Source organism: Brassica napus, chromosome A7 (assembly GCF_020379485.1).
Source record: "Brassica napus cultivar Da-Ae chromosome A7, Da-Ae, whole genome shotgun sequence".
Lineage (NCBI taxonomy): Eukaryota > Viridiplantae > Streptophyta > Magnoliopsida > Brassicales > Brassicaceae > Brassica > Brassica napus.
In genome coordinates, this window is record NC_063440.1 from 15,970,371 (window position 1) to 15,990,619 (window position 20,249).

Below are 20,249 nucleotides of genomic sequence, written 5' to 3' on the forward strand. Positions count from 1 at the left end.
TTACTATTGTCTTAACAAAAATAAAATATTATTTATCATATCTTCCTGTAATTACCCTTTTAATTAATAAAATAAATAAATAATTTTATTATAGAAACCAAAAAAAGGAAAAAAGTGAAAATAGTATAAGAAACTCACATCAAATTAGTAGTGTTTTCTGGATCTAAACTTGTTTATTGTTCTACATAAAATAGATGTCATTTTCTAAACAAAATAATATAGTAGAAATTGTATTCTATGATTTGTTAAACAATGTACATTTATTAGAATTAGTAACCTAACTTTAATAATATGAATCTTTTATCAAAATAAAAAAAGAACTTTAATGATATATTTCACATTTGAAGAATATTAAATATATTGTTCTCAACGTTCTTCGAATTTAGGTCGAATGATTTATTTACGGTTTCCTATTCTAAAATAATTTGAATATGCAATGTTGAAACAAGTGAAAATGCTAAATTTAGGTTTTGATTGTTTAAGCATTAGCATTAGCATTATGTTCTACATTATCTATCCAATCAACAATTGTTATAAAAATATTTAGAAAAGCATTTACTAAATGTTAATGCTTTCCAAATGTTCTCTGGTCAATGTTTTCATATGAAACTTTTAAAATAGCATTTGCATTTATAATTTATAAAATTAAATAAAATATATAATTTATTTATTTATTTTAGTTAATAATATCATTAAATTATTTTTGTATCCAGAAAATAATATTTTGTTTTCTAAAATTAATTTACAATAAAAATATTTGTTTTTAAAAAATATTTCACATTTAAAATATAATTTAATTAATATAATTAGTTTATATAATTTAATTAATATGATTTAATTATATTTTAATGTTTTAATTGTAAATTTATTTTAAAATAATTTTTTTGATATAAACATATTTTTAAATTATTAAATAAAATTAATTAAATATCTTTTTAATTTTATATGTTAATATATTTATATATATATACATATTAGAAATATTTATATATATATATATATATATATTAGAAATATATTCAGTAAATAAATATATTATATATTATATACTAATTTTTACAATAATTTTAAATAGCATACTCATATTACTTTACCAATCATCCTATTAAATAGTTTCACAAAAACGTACATCTTCTGCAGCATATTGTTTCTACAGCATACTGCTACTGCTTTATCATCTTCTCTGCCAATCAAAGCCAAAGCTATTGGTTTGTTTATACATGTGGCAGAAACTATAATCTATGGATTGATCATGATTGAATCTTTGATAATCTAGATAATATTGTTACCAAATATTTAAAAAGTATTTGAAAATATTTTGTATTTTCTTTTCTACCTTAAAAGTGTTTTTTTATGTTATATTTCTCTATTATTTGGTTTTTATATAATTTATGTAAATAACTATCATATATGTAAATATCTTAATATATGCATTACAATGATTTACACAACAGTCCACGAGTAGCGAAGGCAATCTATCAACACCAACTAGCCACTAGAGTGAAATAGCCTTCTTATAGGTATGTTGCACCAAAGACCTAACCAGAGACGGAAAAGGGAGAAATATGCCACTGAAGAACCACACAAACCTCGACTAATCCATCATAACTCCATAAAAACCCATGAAAAAAAAAACAAAGGAGAAAAGGAATCCTCGTCGAAGACCCAGAATGGGTCCTCAGCGAACTAGATTTGTTGAAAAAGAGCCAATTTTTCTTTTCGCCTCTCAAAGGCCAACAAGTTAAACCACAAATGTATGCACTGTTTTATACTTTTTTGTATTTTATTGTTAGCTTATACTAATAACTTATCATTATTTTATCTAAGGTTATGAATGTTTCAGCTGCTTAACACTAAACGCACTCAAATTTTACTTTATGTTACCATTCATTCCATTTCACACACAAAATACAGAGTGGTTTCAAATTTAAAAATAAAAGAAAAATATAAAATAAGATGTATAAGTTGTCTTTGGCAATGTTAGGTGATCTCAATGAGGTCCTAAACAACGATGAAAAGATTGGAGGATCAAGACGAAGTGATATGATTCTTTCAAGGCGACGAAGTGATAATTATTTCAGAGTCTTCTCAGAAATATTGGAGGTGTGTGAGATAGTGGAACAGAGACTTATGAGATGAAGGTCAGCCATCAAGGCATAGTTACTAAGACATGCTCAAAGTGAATGTCATGCATGGTTTGATGCAAACAAAAAGAACTCAGAAGATGCTCATCCACAATACCAGACACATGATACATAAGTCTTATGCTTGCAGCGTATTTTTTTGGGTAGATGGATTGTTGACTTCGAATTCACTGTTTAGTAGATATGGTTGGCCAGTTGGGGATGAAAAACTCTTAGGTTTGAGAAATAAAGGGAGATGCTTGTCATCTTTGCATTCAGAATTGGATGTACTCATTTGGTCTATGGAGAATGTGCTTCAACACATAACATGTCAGTACTTTTGAATGGACTGCAAATATATCATTTCAATAATTCAAAATCCGACAACATGGCTAAGTTTTTCAACAGAATTGGCTAGAGATAGCATTTCTACGAGGACGATTCCAAGATTTCAAGATCACTCACATACAAAGAGAGAAAACTGGATATCATACACTTTAGCCAAAATCAAACGTGTTTTTCATTGAAGTTTAGTTTTAGCTTTTTGTTTTATTTCCGTCTAGATTCTCATACCACATATACCATGAATAATATAATAGATTTTTGATGTAAAACAAAAACAAAACTCAATAGTTTTTTAATCATTGGTTATGCTTTGTCAGAATTGGCGGAAATAGTATCTCTACCAAGATTGTATGTGTTTTTCATAGAAGTTCAATTTTTGTTGATCGTTCCGATTCTCATATCACTTTTACCTTGAGTAATATAATATATATTTTTATGTCAGATATAAAAACTCAATACACACACTTCTTAGAAAACAGTATGTTATACTTGACTCGAGAGATCATGTCCATCTATTGGAAAACTTTGTTAGTAAGAGAGTCATATATATATGTAATGTTGTATTCCGGTAATGAGTGCCAATCGAGTCAAGAATTAAGGCGAAGACTGTTGAATTTGCTGCGCCACCCAACCTAACCCTACCCCACCGGTCCGACGAGTTAGCCACCGACACATAAATTAGGACGGTTCATTTTTACATTTTTCTGAAAAAGATACTCGTAATTGTTAAGTGTGTACGTGATTCGTTCTAAATTGATTAAACGTCAACACTGATCACACGTTAGTAATTTTTGAAACAGTAGTACAGTAGATTCTTACTAACAAAATACAGCATGAATACTTTTACAAACAACTGTTCGCGTTTTTCCATCATCTCCTTAACTCCAGGATTCCCAGCCAGGATCCATGTCCCTTTCGTTTATCTATATCCATTCGTTTATTATCTTCCTAATCAATTTATTCGCATATCTGTCTATAGTTAGGTGAACAATTAAATGATGCTATCAAGTTGTAAAGCTATAAGTAGAGGTACAAAAATTGTAAAACTTGATTAGGCTGGGTATTCGATTTAATCTGAAAAACTCTGGATATTTATAGGGACATTTGCTAAAACTAACCCAAATATTCAAGTCAAATGTAAAAGTATACCCCACTTTCAGTCAAATGCAAAACCAACCTAAAGGAGTAATGAAAGTACTATTTAACCCTTATGACCAAACAAAAAACAGAAATGTATTTTACGTTTCTATCCTTTGCAAGTCTACATGTAATAAAAGAAGTCTACATATATATAGACTTCCTACGAAGTCTACACATTTATAGACTTGTTTTGTAGTCTACACTCTAATTTGATCTAATAATTTAATTTTGAAAATGTATAAAAATAATTATTGTGATATTTTTAACTAATCATCAATATAATGGATAATATGAAGTAAATAAATTAAAATTTCATATAATCGAACAATTTTGAAGAATATATACTAATTTAGTTATCATGTGTTAGACTATGTTCATAGTTTAGAAACAAAAGGTTCTAACATGTTATGTCTTTTAGTAGTTGATTTCATAGGGTTAGATTTTAGATTTTGTTTTTTTTTTTGTTTTATTAACTTAAATCTGCATACTAATTTTTAGTAGTTTATATTTTGTATAAATGAGACTTTTGATTATCAAGCAAAACATTTAGGGTTTGAGATTTGTGGTTTAGGGTTTCGTAGACCTACAATAAAGTCTATTTATCTGAAGACGTCTTTTTCAGTCTATATTTTTCAATTTGTTTTACAAAAAATTATTATATTTAAACTAAGTTAAGTTCCTTACGAATAAAAAAGTGAAATCATATACTATAACTATTAAAAAATAAAGAAATAAATTTAATAAATCATATATTAAAATTACTAAAATAATAAAGAATAAATAACAATAATTAAATTATTATAGTAGACTTCCAAAAAGGACTACTATGTTATAGTAAGATCTACTCCAAAATTTTAATTTTAGTAGACTTCAAACGAAGTCTACAGTATCGTAAATTTTAACCTAGTTACATTTGTGTCTCCCTATATAAACAAAATTTATACAATCTCTCTCTAAAGTGGCTGCACAAGTTTTTAAAACTCTCTCCCTTCTCTCTAAAACTTTCTCTCTTCTCTCTAAAATTCTCTCAATTGTTTCCAAATCTCTCTCATTATCTTCTTTCTCTCTAAAATTTTCTCAAGTCTTTCTCACAATATTATCTTGTCATTTTAGATATTATGATTCATGGTTTTCATCTTCTCCTTTAAAAAATGTAAGTTTTAGATCTATAGATTTTAAATGTGTATTTTTATGTTTATTTCTCACAATATTATCTTTTTTTGGTAGGTATTATCACTCATGGATTTCATCATCTCCTCTAAAAATGTAAGTTTTAGATTAATAGATTTTAAATATGTATTTATATGTTTATATTCAAATAAATTTATAGATCAAGCTCTCTACATTAATTTGCTACTAGTTTACCTTATAAATTCTATTATGAAAAGTATTTTCAGATTTAAAATTATTTTCACATTTCAAAATATATAGATTTTTTCAGATCTGAAAATTATCAGACAGTGTAGACTTCTAAAGAAGTTTACTAAAGCTTGCAGACTTCATATGAAGTTTACTAAACCACAAAGTTTAAGCATACTTCATTGGAAGTCTACAAAAATATGACTTTAATTTTTTTTCTATGTTTTTTAATATTTTTATCTTATTTTGCAGGTATTTTCTTCCATAGTTGTTCTCTTCTCCTCCTAGAAATGTAAGGTTTACATCTATAGATTTAAAATATGTGTTCTAGTATTTATATTCAAATAAAGTTACATATTAAAATTCATATTAATATGTCTTTAATTTATAACTATTTTGTCTACTAAATATTTTTAAAAGTTTTTTAGATTTAAACTTATTTCATATTTTTAGTGTATTTATTTTTCAGATCTATTTTTTTTTATAGAGTAGACTTCATTTGAAATCTACTTAAAACTTACGGCTGGTAGACTTCAAACGAAGTCTACTAGCCTTGACTTTTAAGCATATTTCATTAGAAGTTACTCAAATATGATTTTAATTTTTATCTTATTTTTCATAATTTTATTTTATTTTGCAGGTATTCTCTTCCAATGTTTTCAAATCATCTTCCCAAAAATGTAAGCTTTCCATATATTCATTATAAGATATTTTGTGTTTATAATGAACTAAATTTATAGATTCATACATTATCTTTTTGCTTTGTTACAAGGATGACAAAAAACTATTTTTGAAATATTTTCCAGAACAAAGTATTTTCAAATTTTCTAAATGCACACTTTTAGATATGAAAATTTTCCATTAGTGTAGACTTCAACTAAAGTCTACTAAACAATAACTTTACGTAGACTTAATAAAAGGTCTACTAAAATATGATTTCAGTTTTTATCTTATGTTTTTCTCATAACTCTATCTTATTTTGCAGGTACTTTTTCCAAGACTTTATTTGAAGCATCAAGATTATGAAAAATCAAACATACTCAATAATACTTTTTAATATATTGCTTTGTAATAACTTTCATAATAAAATATTAATTTTTAAATAATTTTTTAATGCATAATCTATAAACATTGTATTCATTTTTAGTTGTTTTCACTTGTATGATATTATTAATTTTTTGTTAGATATCAATTTTTCACAAGATCTAACCAACCAAACAAGTAAAACCACCATAAGCTAAAATAAAAACTAACATACATGTGAGAAGAAGAAAATCTATACAAAATTTTCCCAAAATTTTTCAAGAATAACACTAATCAAAACAATTTGCAATAAGTATCAAGTGTATAATTATAACACATTAAATTGTGAAATTCATCCAAGACCATTAAAATTTTACTAACATACACTGTAAAATAATTAAATCATGAAAAAATATGATGAATAATACACAAATACACTTTTAATAGAATTTACGACGTAGACTTCAACTGCAGTCTACATTTGTAGATTTACAAAAACGTCTACACTTATTATCTAAAATATAGTCAATCCAAAAAAATTTAGTGTATTTGGCGCAGGCTTGATACACAAAGGCGTACAAAGTGTGTCTTAGATAACTCGATCAAGTTCCGTACTTGTCGATTATTCGTGACTGGCATAAGAGGAGTATTTTCCTATTCAGAGTCATTTGTTTTAAATGATGTTTGGTAAGGAATAGGTTAGCACAATCTTCTCAATTTTGTTGTCCAGATCATAATCTTCTTGTGTCATTTCAAGAAGTTTACCATGTGTACAGCCATCATGCACAAGGAACATTCTTCAACCTTTCCGATTCTTCATCCTTTTCGAATATTTTGTCACCCAAAATATCTTTGACCCATGCTTCACACTCGCTCTAAGTTTCCAACCACATCCTTGAACACGATACTTAGCCACATACAGAGTTTTCGTTGTCTTATATGCTGAGAATGTAAATTTATATTCCACAGTCACCGACTTCAGCTTTAAAACAAGTTCAACCTTATTAGCAAAACTATAAACGAAGACTTACAAATACGTCTACAATTATTAGCTAACAACATTGTCAAATTAAATGAATTATACCTTCATAATTATTAAAAAAATTCTTTTCAAAATCACTCAAACCCATTAGGATTAACTAACACACACTGTCAAACAAAAAAACTAGAAAAATTTAATGAATAATACACAAATTCACATTTTTATAGATTTTTCTATGCAGACTTAATATTCAGTCTCTGAAGATGTAGACGTTCTTTTCAGTTTACAGACGTAGACTGTCAAATAGGTCTACTCTTTGGGTTGGTTTTTGCAATTGACCATTTTACGGGTTGCTTTCTATAGTTGAATAAAAGTTGTGATTTTGTACATGTAGACTTTCATTTCAGTCTACAATTTAAAAAGGTTACTTTTTGCAATTGACCAGAATTCATCCAAGATTTGACTTTCAGAACTAGACTTCATATGCAGTCTACATGTTTGAATTTTTTTGAAAGAGGTTAGTTTTGCAATTGACCAAGTTTGACTTCAAATCAGTAGATTGAAATGAACGTCTACGGGTGTGTAGACTTCTTGTGAAGTCTACTCTCAAATCCGACAGGTTGGTTTTGCATTTGACCAAAATAAAAAAGTAGACTTTATACGCAGTCTACATTTTTTTTTTAAGATAAGAAGACTGCATATGAAGTCTACAATTTAATAAATTTTTTATTGCTTTTTAAACTTTTTGGTCAAACACAAAACTAACCTATTCCACGAAGTCAAAGTTTTGGTCAAATGCAAAACTGACCTTTTATAGACTTCGGTGGCAGTCTACATTTTGTAGACTTCCGTTGAAGTCTATTTTGAAAAGTCAAAAGTTCGGTCAAATGAAAAACTAACCTCTTTTAGGTAGACGTCTTAGTAAGTCTACCGAAAATTTTATTTTTGTTGTCAAAGGTAAAGACGGAGACTACTGGGGAAGTCTGCGTTAGAAAAAAAAATTGTCTGGTCAATTGCAAAACTAACCCGTGCGTTGACAAATAGACTGCATCGTAAGTCTCTACGGAGGCGTAGACATACAAAACAGTCTACCGTCGCGACACAGATCTGAAAAAGAACGAAAACCATGTAAATAGTTACCTTTTTCATGTGTAAAGCTCGTTTCCAACCTTTTCAACCGTCCAAACTCCAAATATGAGCAAAAAAAAGCATCTTTAACGATTCACTAATGAAGAAACTCGAAAATATGAAGTTTATGATTATGAAAATGATAGTTATGAGAGTTTTTTAGATGGAAATGTAGAAGAGATGAGAAGAAATGTAGTTTTTTGGGTTAGAATGAGAAAAAAAGTGGTTGAAAATTGAATTCTAGAGTTTTAGAGCTCAAAAATGGTGGTTCATGGTGGTTGAAAAAATTGATGATGATGGCATTTTTGTAAATAAGAAGAAATTGTTAGGGTGTATTTGGTTTTTTGTTAATTTCAAAATTAATAAAAAAAATAAATAAAATGGCAATTTTGTGAATAATTCAAAAATATAAGGATAATATGGAAATTTTATTGATGAATAGTATGGACAAAAAAAAAAGGGTTGGTTTTGGGTTTGACTTGAAAATATGGGTTGGTTTTGAAAAACACCCATATTTATATCATTATGGATCACACAAAATACTACTATCCAATATTTTTAAAAGAAGCAAATTGCAAAAAAAAAAACTCATACAAAAAAAAGATATTTAATATATGATTACCTAAAATATAAAAATATAGATTTTATTATATGGTTTGAGTTTGGATTTATAGATTAAATTTTAGGGTTAGCATTTAAGGGTGGGATGAGATTAAAATTTACAATTTAGAGTAATTTTTTTTTTTGGTTAAATGAGTGCTATTTATATTTTTCATCATTTTAACGTTATTCTGATTAACTTTAAAAGCTGATATTTTAGAGATTTTTCCAATCACAAATATTAAATTTTCAAAAAAATCCACTATGATATATATATAATATATAATATATATATATATAATATATATATAATATAGTTATTTATATGTGTAAGTTTTATGATATTTTTTATTAAATTAATTATTTGCTACTAAATTTCAATAAAACTTATTTTTATTTTGTGTTGACATATTGTTATTTTTAATCATATAAATATAGTTTTTTTACAAAATCAACTATCTGATTAAAATATGAGTTCTCGGAATCATACTTCATATGTCTAAGCAGCTCGGCATGTGTTGTGGATAAAGAATAAAAAGGAATTTTATAAATATTTTGTCGAGCCCTAGATTACATTATTCGAACAGAGCAAAAGCAAAACCAAAAAAAAAAATCAAAGAAATGCTTTCCCACACAAAAATCATACTGTTTCAATACGTCCTCGTTTCATATTCTTTCTTCACATTCACCTTCTCGTCTTCTTCCTCCCCGTCCCCGGAGCCAAGAACAGCCGTGTCCGGTCTCTTCTGCGGCGTACGCAACAGCTCCTCCACTGATCCAAACTACATCCCAACTTTCGTCGATGATATGCAATCACTCTCCTCGAAACTAACTACACGCCATTTCGCAACCCAGTCCATAAACTCCCTGTCGTCCAACTCTCAAACCCAAACGACGTCGGTTTTCGCACTGGTCCAGTGCCACAACGATCTCTCACCGTCCGATTGCCAGCTCTGCTACGCGATTGCACGCACGCGCATCCCTCGTTGTCTCCCTTCCTCCTCCGCGCGGATCTTCCTCGACGGCTGTTTCCTCCGCTACGACACTTACGAGTTTTACGACGAGTCGATCTCCGCCGCCTCGGACAGATATTCATGCAGCAACGACACCGTTTTGGATCCCCAGTTTGGAAACCGCGTTTCCGAAATGGCGGTGAGAGCCGCTGTTAGACACGGGGGTTTTGGAGTCGCCGGGGAGAGTGGGGTACACGCGCTTGCTCAGTGCTGGGAGAGCGTGGGGAAAGAAGGTTGTAGGGATTGTTTGGAGAAAGCTATCGGACAAGTTAAACGGTGCGTTTCGAGGAGAGAAGGGCGAGCTATGAATAGTGGGTGTTATCTTAGATACTCTGATCATAAATTCTATAATGGTCATGGACATAGTGTACTTCATGGTAAGTCTTATTTCTCAAGTTAAGTTTGATGTATACATTTGAACTTTTAACATAAAAGTTACACAAACCGAAGAAAAACAAATGCTTGTTTTGTTTATATGTTATGATCTAGTTTTTAGTTATGAGACTAAACATTCCAAATGTATTCTTTTTGGGTAAAAATCATTACAGAAGTATTTTCTCGTTTAATTTGATTTCGGTCTCCAAACAACTCAATTACAGTTCAAATTTGGTTTTATTTATTTATCACAACATTAATTCAAATCTTATATATTAAAACAAAAGTCACGAACTTGATTCATATGTGATTTTTTAAAAAATAGATATATTTCTATAAAGTCATGTTACATTTACTCTCTAATCTTATTATTTAAATTTTGGGTCTACTAGAAATTTTTATTCGGCTAGCAATAATTGGATTTAAAGAATAGATGATCCATTGGATTTAAAGAATAGATAATCCATTGGATTTATAAATAGTAAAATTAAATAGATATAATTTAATGTTATAATATTATACCTCTATATGTTAAATATTTAAATATTTATCGATGTTAACTTTTAAAATTATAAAGATTTTTTTTTAAATAGCAAAAGTCATATTATCTAACAATGATTAATCTTTACTACCTTAAACCAATGAAAACAAATTTTAAACTATATAGTTTATTTTAAAAATTAAACAAAAACTAAATGTTTAATTATTTACTCGATAATATAAATTTATGAAGCGAAAATTTTAATTTTTTAAAATCTTTCTAAATTTTTGAAATGTTAAAATACCTTTGAATATGACAATACAACAATATTTTACTAATCTTTGTATATATAGTTACAATTTTAATAATGAAATAATAATCCGAATATATATATAGAAGAAGATACAAATACATGTGAAAGTTTAAAACAATCTATTCAATGAAAAAATATATAAAAATAAATAAAAACAAAAACCCGCGCAGTTGCGCGGATCGAGATCTAGTTGTTTTTTAAATTTGATGTTTTCTACACATTTTTTATTTATTTCGGTTAATTTAAATTAAATTAGTGGAATACACATATGTATTTATACACACACTTGTGTAAAAAAACATTGGTGGCAGGGCTTTATAACAAAGGAGTTGTCGTGGCTATTGTCTTGACCATGTCAGCAATCGTTATGCTCATTCTACCGGCAACGTATGTCATTATTGTCAAAGTATCAAAGAAGAAACAAGGTAGACATTTTAATCACATGCACTAGTTCACTATGTTTTCTCCTTATATATAAAGAAAACATTTCAATCAAAACGTAAAAAGTTCTTTTACGTATGTGCACTAATTATCATACCACGTGATCATGTATATACCCAACTTACATATCATTTCTTGAGGAGCAGAACAAAGAAATCTTGGGTTGGTTTCAAGAAGATTCAAGAACTCAAAGACTAAGTTCAAGTACGAGACTTTAGAGAAGGCAACTGATTACTTCAGCACCAAGAAAAAACTAGGGGAAGGGGGAAACGGCACCGTATTCTTAGGAATCCTCCCAAATGGCAAGAGCGTGGCAGTGAAGAGACTAGTGTTTAACACACGAGAATGGGTAGAAGAATTCTTCAACGAAGTGAATCTGATAAGTGGAATCCAACATAAGAACCTCGTCAAGCTTCTTGGCTGTAGCATTGAAGGACCCGAGAGTCTCTTGGTCTACGAGTACGTCCCTAACAAAAGCCTCGACAACTTTCTCTTTGGTAAGTCTTGCACTGTTTTTTTGTCAGAGTTTTGGAAGCTCTGTGACTCTTAACAAGTAGTTTTTTTTTGTGATTTACAGATGAGAGTAAAAGCAAGAGTTTAAACTGGAACCAGAGGCTAAACATAATCCTTGGAACAGCGGAAGGACTGGCTTACCTACACGGCTCCTCGGTTAGGATTATTCACCGTGACATTAAAACAAGCAATGTTCTTCTAGACGACCAACTCAATCCCAAAGTTGCTGATTTTGGTTTGGCTCGATGTCTCGGTGCGGATAAAACTCATCTTAGCACCGGCATCGCAGGAACCCTGTAAGCTACTAGAAACTAGATGGTTCGAGTGATTCATGTGTTGGGCTCGATGATAAATTTTCACACTCACTCTTAATTTGCAGAGGTTACATGGCTCCAGAGTATGTTGTTAGAGGACAATTAACGGAGAAAGCTGATGTTTATAGCTACGGAGTTCTCGTTCTCGAGATCGCTTGTGGAACAAGAAACAACGTTTTCGTGCCAGGAGCTGGTCATCTCTTACATAGAGTAATTAAGATTCCCCAAAAACAAAATTTAGTTGTTTTTTTTTTTTGGAATCTTGAATTTGACGAACTTTTCTGGTTTCTAGGTCTGGAACCTCTACAGACTGAACAGATTGGTAGAAGCCCTAGACCCATGTCTGAACGACGAGAAGTTGCTTCAAGTACAAGGCAGCCAAGCTGAAGTTTGTAAAGTTCTTTGTGTAGGATTGTTATGCGCACAAGCTTCTCCATCGCTGAGACCATCGATGGAAGAAGTCATCAGTATGTTAACGGAGAGAGATTATCCGATTCCATCTCCAACCAATCCTCCTTTCTTAAGAATTAGCTCTTTGGCTACAGAGTGCAGTAGTACTGCATCTTGCAGCTCCAATAGTACTACAATGGTCAAAACCGATCTAGCTTCGTATACCTCTTCAGAATCTTTTGCAACTCGTCTTGTTTCGTAGAAGTTTCACCGTTTTCTTGAGGTCCGAGGTCTATGTAAATTTCATCCAGAACTAATGTTGCATATGAGTGCATTAAGGGAGAAAGTAATGTTTTCATATCTGACCTTCACATTGAACCATATTACTCTTCGTCACCGGATCATATGGTCGACCGTGATTGAACCACATGTCAATAGATTAATAAATTGTAATATATAGTTATATATGAACATAATATTATTAATCATTGTAATATGAAATTATTGAGAAAAAGACCAAAATAGCACTAAATCAAGTTTTTGTTCCCAAAGTAGCACTCAATGCCAAAAGTCACAAAAATAGCACTCAAGGGATGGGATTTAGGGTTTAAGGTTTAGAGTTTAGGTTTTAGGGTTTAGAGTTGAGAAGTGAGGTTTTGGGGATAAGATTTCAAATTTTGAAAAATAAAAAAATTTAAATTTTTCAAAAGATAAAATGCTATTTTGGTCATTTTTGTTTTTGAGTGCTATTTTTGTGATATAAACTTAAGAAGGTGCTATTTTGGAGATTTGCCCAAAATTATTTCAAGTATTATTTACAAAATATAATTAATATTAAAAAATTTTGTTTTACTTTCAATTTTCATCCACCATAAACTTAGTTATTTGATTAATTTTTTAATACCAAATAGGAACTTTGGGTAAAAACAAGATAATAAATAATTAAATAAAAATATTATATAATTAAATTTTAAATCTAAAATAAATATAAATATAAACGTATAATTGATTTTCAATAAAAATATATAAAATAATATTTTTTTAGTGTTATATCAATAAATTTATGTCTTCTTTGTTATTATTTTCTTCATTTTTTTTTGAATACATAGTACATCATTCATTAAAGTCTAAAGTTGAAACATATTTTTTTTATAAATACATATTAATTTTGTTGAATGCATAGAATCACAACTTTTGTGGTTTATTAATTTTTTTTGTTTAAAAGTATATGAAAAGTTCAAACAATCTTTTTTTATATATTTTTATAAATATTATTAAAAATTTTGTTTAACCGGATCAACCGGTGTCATGTAACGAGTTAGTGCTGGATTTTTAGTTTTTTTACTGGATTTATCAGTTTTTTTATTTACGGGATTTTACGAAAACTCCGAATCAGATTATTTATGGATTACCCCGTTTACCGATTCAAGTGCGGATTCGGATTGGGTACGAAAACATGGGAGAAAGCATAAGAGCAAAATTGGAACTGTCTTTGTATCTCACATTCTCACATTTAGTAAGAGTATATCTGATTATTTTTTGCTTGTTACGAGCATTTGAAAATTTTGTCCATAATATCGACATTCAGCCGTTAAAATAACAATTGAAGATGTCTGAATATAACAGTAGAAGATGAGACAAAGCTAAGCTAAGTATGAGAGACGACACAACCAAATGTGTTTTCATGTTCAAATCACAAACTTTTGAATCGACGGAGCTTTTCTTGCGGACCTAGTTTTGTTCAAGAACGAACTTCTTCTCGGCTGTAATGATTCTAGGAGTTTATATGGCAAATATTTCATCACTAATAGCGTCTATAGCCTCTTGCGTCTCGATTTTCAAATGCCGTGCGCTTCACTGTAAGGTAGTGAAGACTATGAGTTACCGCCATGGGTTCATTGGAGACCAGCTTGTCGGATGTTACTTGAGACTGGGTCATGAAGTTTGCGCAGAGAAGCTGTTCGATGAAATGCCTGAGAGAGATTTAGTCTCTTGGAACTCTTTGATATCCGGGTTTTCAGGGAGAGGTCATCTGGGTAAATGTTTGAAGGGTTTATCTAAGATGATGAGATCTGATGTGGGTTTAGGGTTTAGACCTAATGAAGTTACGTTTTTGTCGATTATCTCGGCTTGTGTTCATGGAAAGAGTAGAGAAGAAGGACGTTGCGTTCACGGGCTTGTGATGAAATATGGTGTGCTTGAGGAGGTGAAAGTTGTGAATGCTCTTATCAACTGGTATGGAAAGGCTGGAGATTTGAGTTCATCTTGTAAATTGTTTGAGGAATTGAGTGTGAAGAATGTGGTTTCGTGGAATACAATGATTGTGGTTTACTTGCAAAACGGTTTAGCTGAAGAAGGTCTGGGTTGCTTCAACGTGAGCAGAAGGGTTGGGAATAAGGCTGATCAAGCTGCTTTTCTTGCTGTTCTCCGTGTCTGTGAAGATATTGGGGCAGTGAAAGTAGCGCAAGGGATTCACGGGATGATCTTGTGTTGTGGGTTTAATGCAAACATGTGTATAACGACGGCGTTATTAGACTTGTATGCAAAACTAGGGAGGTTGGAGGATTCGTCTAAAGTGTTTCTTGAGATTACTTCTCCAGATAGTATGGCGTGGACTGCAATGCTTGCTGCTTATGCCACTCATGGTTATGGAAGAGACGCTATCAAGCACTTTGAGCTCATGGTTGATCACTATGGTATTAGTCCTGATCATGTGACCTTCACCCACTTGCTGAGTGCTTGTAGTCACTCGGGTCTTGTCGAAGAAGGGAAGCATTATTTCGAAACAATGCTGGAAAGATACAGAGTTGAGCCGAGGTTAGATCACTACTCATGTATGGTTGATCTGATGGGTCGATCCGGGTTTCTTCAGGAAGCTTATGGATTGATCAAAGAGATGCCAATGGAGCCGAGTTCTGGTGTTTGGGGAGCTTTGCTTGGTGCTTGTAGGGTTTATGGAGATACCAAACTCGGTAAAGAAGCTGCAGAGAGATTGTTTGAGTTAGAGCCTTGTGATGGTAGAAACTACATAATGCTAGCAAATATCTACTCAGCTTCTGGTCAATGGAAAGATGCTTCAAGAGTAAGGAATCTGATGAAACAGAAAGGTCTTGTAAGAGCTTCAGGGTGTAGCTACATTGAACATGGTAATAAGATTCATAAGTTTGTTGTTGGAGATTGGTCTCACCCTGAATCAGAGAAGATACAGAAGAAGCTCAAAGAGATTAGAAAGAAGATGAAGAATGAATTAGGATATAAATCAAGAACAGAGTTTGTGTTACATGATGTTGATGAAGATGTGAAAGAGGAAATGATTAATCAACATAGCGAGAAGATTGCAATGGCGTTTGGGCTTCTGGTGATTAGTCCAATGGAGCCAATAATCATAAGGAAAAATCTTAGAATATGTGGAGATTGTCATGAAACAGCAAAAGCAATATCTTTGATGGAGGAAAGGAGACTCATTATTAGAGATTCAAAGAGGTTTCATCATTTCTCAGAAGGCTCTTGTTCTTGCAGAGATTACTGGTAGTATCTCAATTCACACCCTCTTGAATGGTTAGTTATACTATTTTAACTGTATATGAAGAGCATACACACAGAGAAAAAAATTAAGTGTGTCAATCAAATATTGCATAACATAGTAACAATGAACCATTCTGAGTTTTTGACACGAAGAAATTATTGAACATTCAAGTACGCCACTTGCAATCTTGCATGAGATTACACAGACGCTACATTTCATAATTTTTACTTGAAACAAAAAAGAACTTAATCATTGTAGTGAAAAGTCCAGGAGAAGTAAAAGGACATCACAGTGAAAGTTACATAACTTGCCCTCAAAACAGAACTTCATCATGCTGCGGCTGTCCTCTGAGTAGTCTCATGACCCTTAGTAGTAGTATCATGGGTCTTAGAGATATCATACTGTTTAGCTTCATGTGCCTTATTCTGCACGTGCTGCCCCATTTCTTTTCCCTTCTGTCCAGCGTAGCCAACAGCATCCGCCATTCTCTTCTTAGCATACTCCAACTGCTCAGGTACACTACTCTTCCTGGTCCCACGAAGGTAGTTCATGACCCAAGAGACTGAGCTAAGCCCCGTTAGACCGAACATTCCAGAGGCCAAGAAGCCTGTCGCTGCAAGCCCGATGGTTAGAGCCGCTGGGACTATGACCGGGCTGAAGAGGAGGAAAAGTGGTATAGAGATCAGTAAACCTATCACCGAACCCGCCAAAAGTAAACCGGCTATGGCAAGCAGCGAACCAACGATAGGGACCCCCACCAAAAAGGATAACACCTTTCATAAATGATTTTTGATTAGCGACCATCATTATAGAATCAAGAAAAGCGTATATAAACATGCAAGCATTTTTACAACATTAATAAAATCTCGAAAAGCGTGTATAACCAATTATTTTTCATGATAAAGACACGCTTTTCTGATAGGTAATGCTTTTCAGGTAATGCTTGGTTAATTAACAACCGTAATAATAAGATTGAGAAAATGTATAATATATTGTATTATCGATTGGACAATTTTAGGTAGACATTTTCAAAAAACTTTATTACATAAACATTCATAATAGTTAGACATGGACCATTTTTGCAGTATCAAATTTTGTCTAAAGAATAGTAACATGTAGTATGCGTGTCATCAACTTCCTATGTATTGGGATTAAACTTCCTATGTATTCGGAGATCAATTGGTTATAGGGCTTAATCTCTAAAGAATGTTAAAAATATAAACTACCATATCAAAATGGAGTCCAGTAAATTTAAAATACTATGCAAGAAATTAAGAAAATGTATTTAACATTGACAATGTACAAAAAACGTTACTTGGGTGCTAGATGGGCCACGTTCAGGCATCATGCTTTTGTAACCTCCAGCACTGTATCCTCCACCCCTGCCACCATAGCCGCCTGCACCACCACCGCCTTCATACTGAATATTAACTCGTCCGCCTTCATACGGCGATTGAAATTGCAAGTGTCTATCAGTACGGTCGACGCGATGTGTATCCGCCATTAAGATGATATTGAGTAGTGTCTAGTTTTTCTTTGATCGTCTTTTTGTTCTTAGTTTGCGAAGGTTTCTTTATAAATGGAGTTGGAGCGATGAGAAGAGGACACCTAAGACGGTGAGATGTTAGAGTAGTAGAGAAGTGGCTTTGCATGGTTTCCAGGTTGCAACTTCTTTCTTCTTTCTTCTTTTCCTTTAAATATTTTATTACACGAGATATCTAAAAGATGTTTTCGCTTTTTCCGCTGACATAAATTTAAAACAGGTCAAAAGATATCTCGGCCATGCATTAGTTCAGTTCGAAGTTGTCTGAACGTTTTAAAGATGTGAAATTAACTTTTAATGCATATAGTCTTTGGCTCTAAATAGTGACCAAAGAGATTGGTGGGAATATATAATTTCTTATCATTCTTTACAATTTACACCATTTAGAACCAAAACAAATTCCGGATGATGCAATCTCAGATTCATCGAGCCACCATCTCGGCTCCCGAAGTAAACATTCATTGAAGAGATACAAAAGACTCCGTACACGGATCGAATAACCATCGTACTTATCCCAAGCATCAAACTCAAGCTCCCACTATTCAACGGAAAAAAGATCTCCGGGCTTACATGACTGCCTTTTGCCTTGCAAAGATCTAGCAAACTCGCTTCAACAACAGAGAACGCGATGTCGACGATTGCCAACTCTTCGTTGAGAATTTGGCAGGAGTTCAGTTATGCAATAGCTTTGTCAAAAGTATCTCTAGCATAGGAGTAAAAGCAACTAGGGGATTATTGAAAATTGCAGTGGTTTTCCATATAACTAATTTAGTTTTTTTTTTTTATAGGTATCTAGTGAAAATTTCTAATAAATTAATATATGTTTTATCAGTTGCGAATAATGATATTAAATATAAATTACATATAGTTAGTATATTGTTATAATTTATAAACGACTAAGCCGCCTAACTAATAATTTAGGGGTCCATTTAGTCAATTTAGATGCTAGGCGTTGAGTCACCGCATGCTTAGCGCCTAGTGATTTTTTAATACTGGATATATGTATCATTGTTAATTATTAATGAGAAATAAAATATAATTGATGTGGAAGAGAAAAATGACATTGATTTTCTTACGAAGTAATTGTAGTTTTCTTATGTACGATCCAATTTGTTGATATATGACTTATAATTACTAATATTTCGTTGATTGTTTTGAGAGTTTGAATATTTGGGGGATGTCGTCAGTTTATTTGTTATGTCTATCCAAATGATCTCTTTGGATGATCCATCTAAATATTCCAGATGATCCTTCTAAATACTGTTCATTTCTCTATTCAAATGATTCATATATATATAACTTCTAATGATTTTTTTTAGTTTACTTAGTTGTTTTACCCTACAAGTAAAATATAATTTTACAGTTTAGTGGACAATGCAATTTTACAGTTTAAAGAAAAACATGATTTACATACAGTTTTACTGTTTCAGCGGGAAAATATTTTTTTGGTGTGGTTTTTGTAAAATAAATAAATTTTATGGTTTTAGGGAAACATATGGTTTTGTTTTCTAACGAAAAAACTGAAATTTTGCATTATGGTGAAAATGCATTTTATGGTTGACATGAATTAATTTAGCTAGAATAGGTATTATCTTTGGCAATAAAATGCAATTATACGGTTTCGGCGAAAAATATAGATTTATAGTTTTAGCAGAAAAACTAATTTTACGAATTTGACAGAAAATATAAATTTATGGATTTGGCGGAAAAATGCGATTGTTCAATTTTGGAGAAATTTCTATATTTGAAGTTTTATTGAAAACTGTTATTTACTAGTTTTGGCTGGTGGGAAAAGGTGTTTTTACAGTTATGGCTGAAAATGTGATCTCACGGATTTGGCAAAATTTTGATTTTTCTATTTTTGAAGATAATTAAAATTTTGTGTTTTACTGAGAAATGAGATTTAGTGGTTTTGCTAGAAAAATATTTCTTACACTGTTGGCTTGAAAATATTTTTGTTTTTGTTTTTGGCAGGAAAATGTGATTTTGACAGAAAATATGATTTTATGGATCCGGTGGAAAATATGATTTTACGGTTTTAACTGAATCTTTTTTTTTTTGAATTTTGTGATAACAAAATTTATTTTAGAGTTAGAGAAAAAATAAATTTTAATGTTTTTCATTTGGATAAAGGTAAATATGTCTTTTTTTTAACAGAAACCATCTCCAACAAGGTGCACCAATTAGATTTATTTGGATGATCCATTTAAACGATCCATCTGAATTAGTCTAAATTAAATCTAAATTTTTAAATGTCAGGCAGTGGTTGGTAACTTCCGAAAAACAAAAAAAAATCTACAAATATTATGCTTGTAAACAAGTTTGCAGAATTAAAAAAAAAACACAAAACCTCAATTCCGAGTTTTAGCTGATAAAAATACTGAGAAATTTCATTATGTGAAAGATGAGTATTTAGTAGATTACTTGCGGAATTAACATTTTCATATTATCTCCCTTAGTTATGTGATAATAAAAATTTAAGCTCTTAAATAAACACTACTAAGTTTTTGAATTATAAACAGTCATACAATAAATAAATTACACTATAATTTGATTTTTAATATTATAAAATGTTAATATAATATTATAAACATATTGAAAAATGAACTAAATAATTTTAATTAGAAATGAAGTGATTTT

General features: G+C 31.0%; 3 protein-coding genes across 3 annotated transcripts; 2 read left to right on the top strand and 1 right to left on the bottom strand.

Moving 5' to 3' along the window:
• Positions 1-9,194: 9,194 nt before the first annotated feature.
• LOC106352686 (cysteine-rich receptor-like protein kinase 42) lies at positions 9,195-12,898 on the top strand. The gene is made up of 6 exons (XM_013792317.3): positions 9,195-10,090; positions 11,194-11,307; positions 11,470-11,820; positions 11,901-12,132; positions 12,216-12,360; positions 12,443-12,898. Exons 1-6 carry the CDS (start codon positions 9,322-9,324, stop codon positions 12,800-12,802), a joined length of 1,971 nt encoding a protein of 656 aa, XP_013647771.2. The 5' UTR covers positions 9,195-9,321; the 3' UTR covers positions 12,803-12,898.
• Positions 12,899-14,069: 1,171 nt separating this feature from the next.
• Positions 14,070-16,139, top strand: LOC106352687 (pentatricopeptide repeat-containing protein At5g40410, mitochondrial-like). Its single transcript, XM_013792318.3, has one exon. It carries the CDS (start codon positions 14,309-14,311, stop codon positions 16,070-16,072), a length of 1,764 nt encoding a protein of 587 aa, XP_013647772.2. The 5' UTR covers positions 14,070-14,308; the 3' UTR covers positions 16,073-16,139.
• Positions 16,140-16,225: 86 nt separating this feature from the next.
• On the bottom strand, positions 16,226-17,610 carry LOC106352688 (oleosin 21.2 kDa-like). The gene is given in 2 exon segments (NM_001315767.1): positions 16,226-16,839; positions 17,382-17,610. Coding segments are annotated over 2 exon segments (633 nt in total). The 5' UTR covers positions 17,571-17,610; the 3' UTR covers positions 16,226-16,395.
• Between the last annotated feature and the right edge of the window lie 2,639 nt (positions 17,611-20,249).

What these genes read in the sequence shown, in the direction of transcription:
- LOC106352687 (XM_013792318.3), top strand. Translation starts at nt 14,309, where the DNA reads ATGATTCTAGGAGTTTATATGGCAAATATTTCATCACTAATAGCGTCT.
- LOC106352686 (XM_013792317.3), top strand. Translation starts at nt 9,322, where the DNA reads ATGCTTTCCCACACAAAAATCATACTGTTTCAATACGTCCTCGTTTCA. An exon ending in AGTATCAAAGAAGAAACAAG is followed by an intron (nt 11,308 to 11,469) that starts GTAGACATTTTA and finishes CTTGAGGAGCAG; the next exon opens with AACAAAGAAATCTTGGGTTG. An exon ending in CTGGTCATCTCTTACATAGA is followed by an intron (nt 12,361 to 12,442) that starts GTAATTAAGATT and finishes TCTGGTTTCTAG; the next exon opens with GTCTGGAACCTCTACAGACT.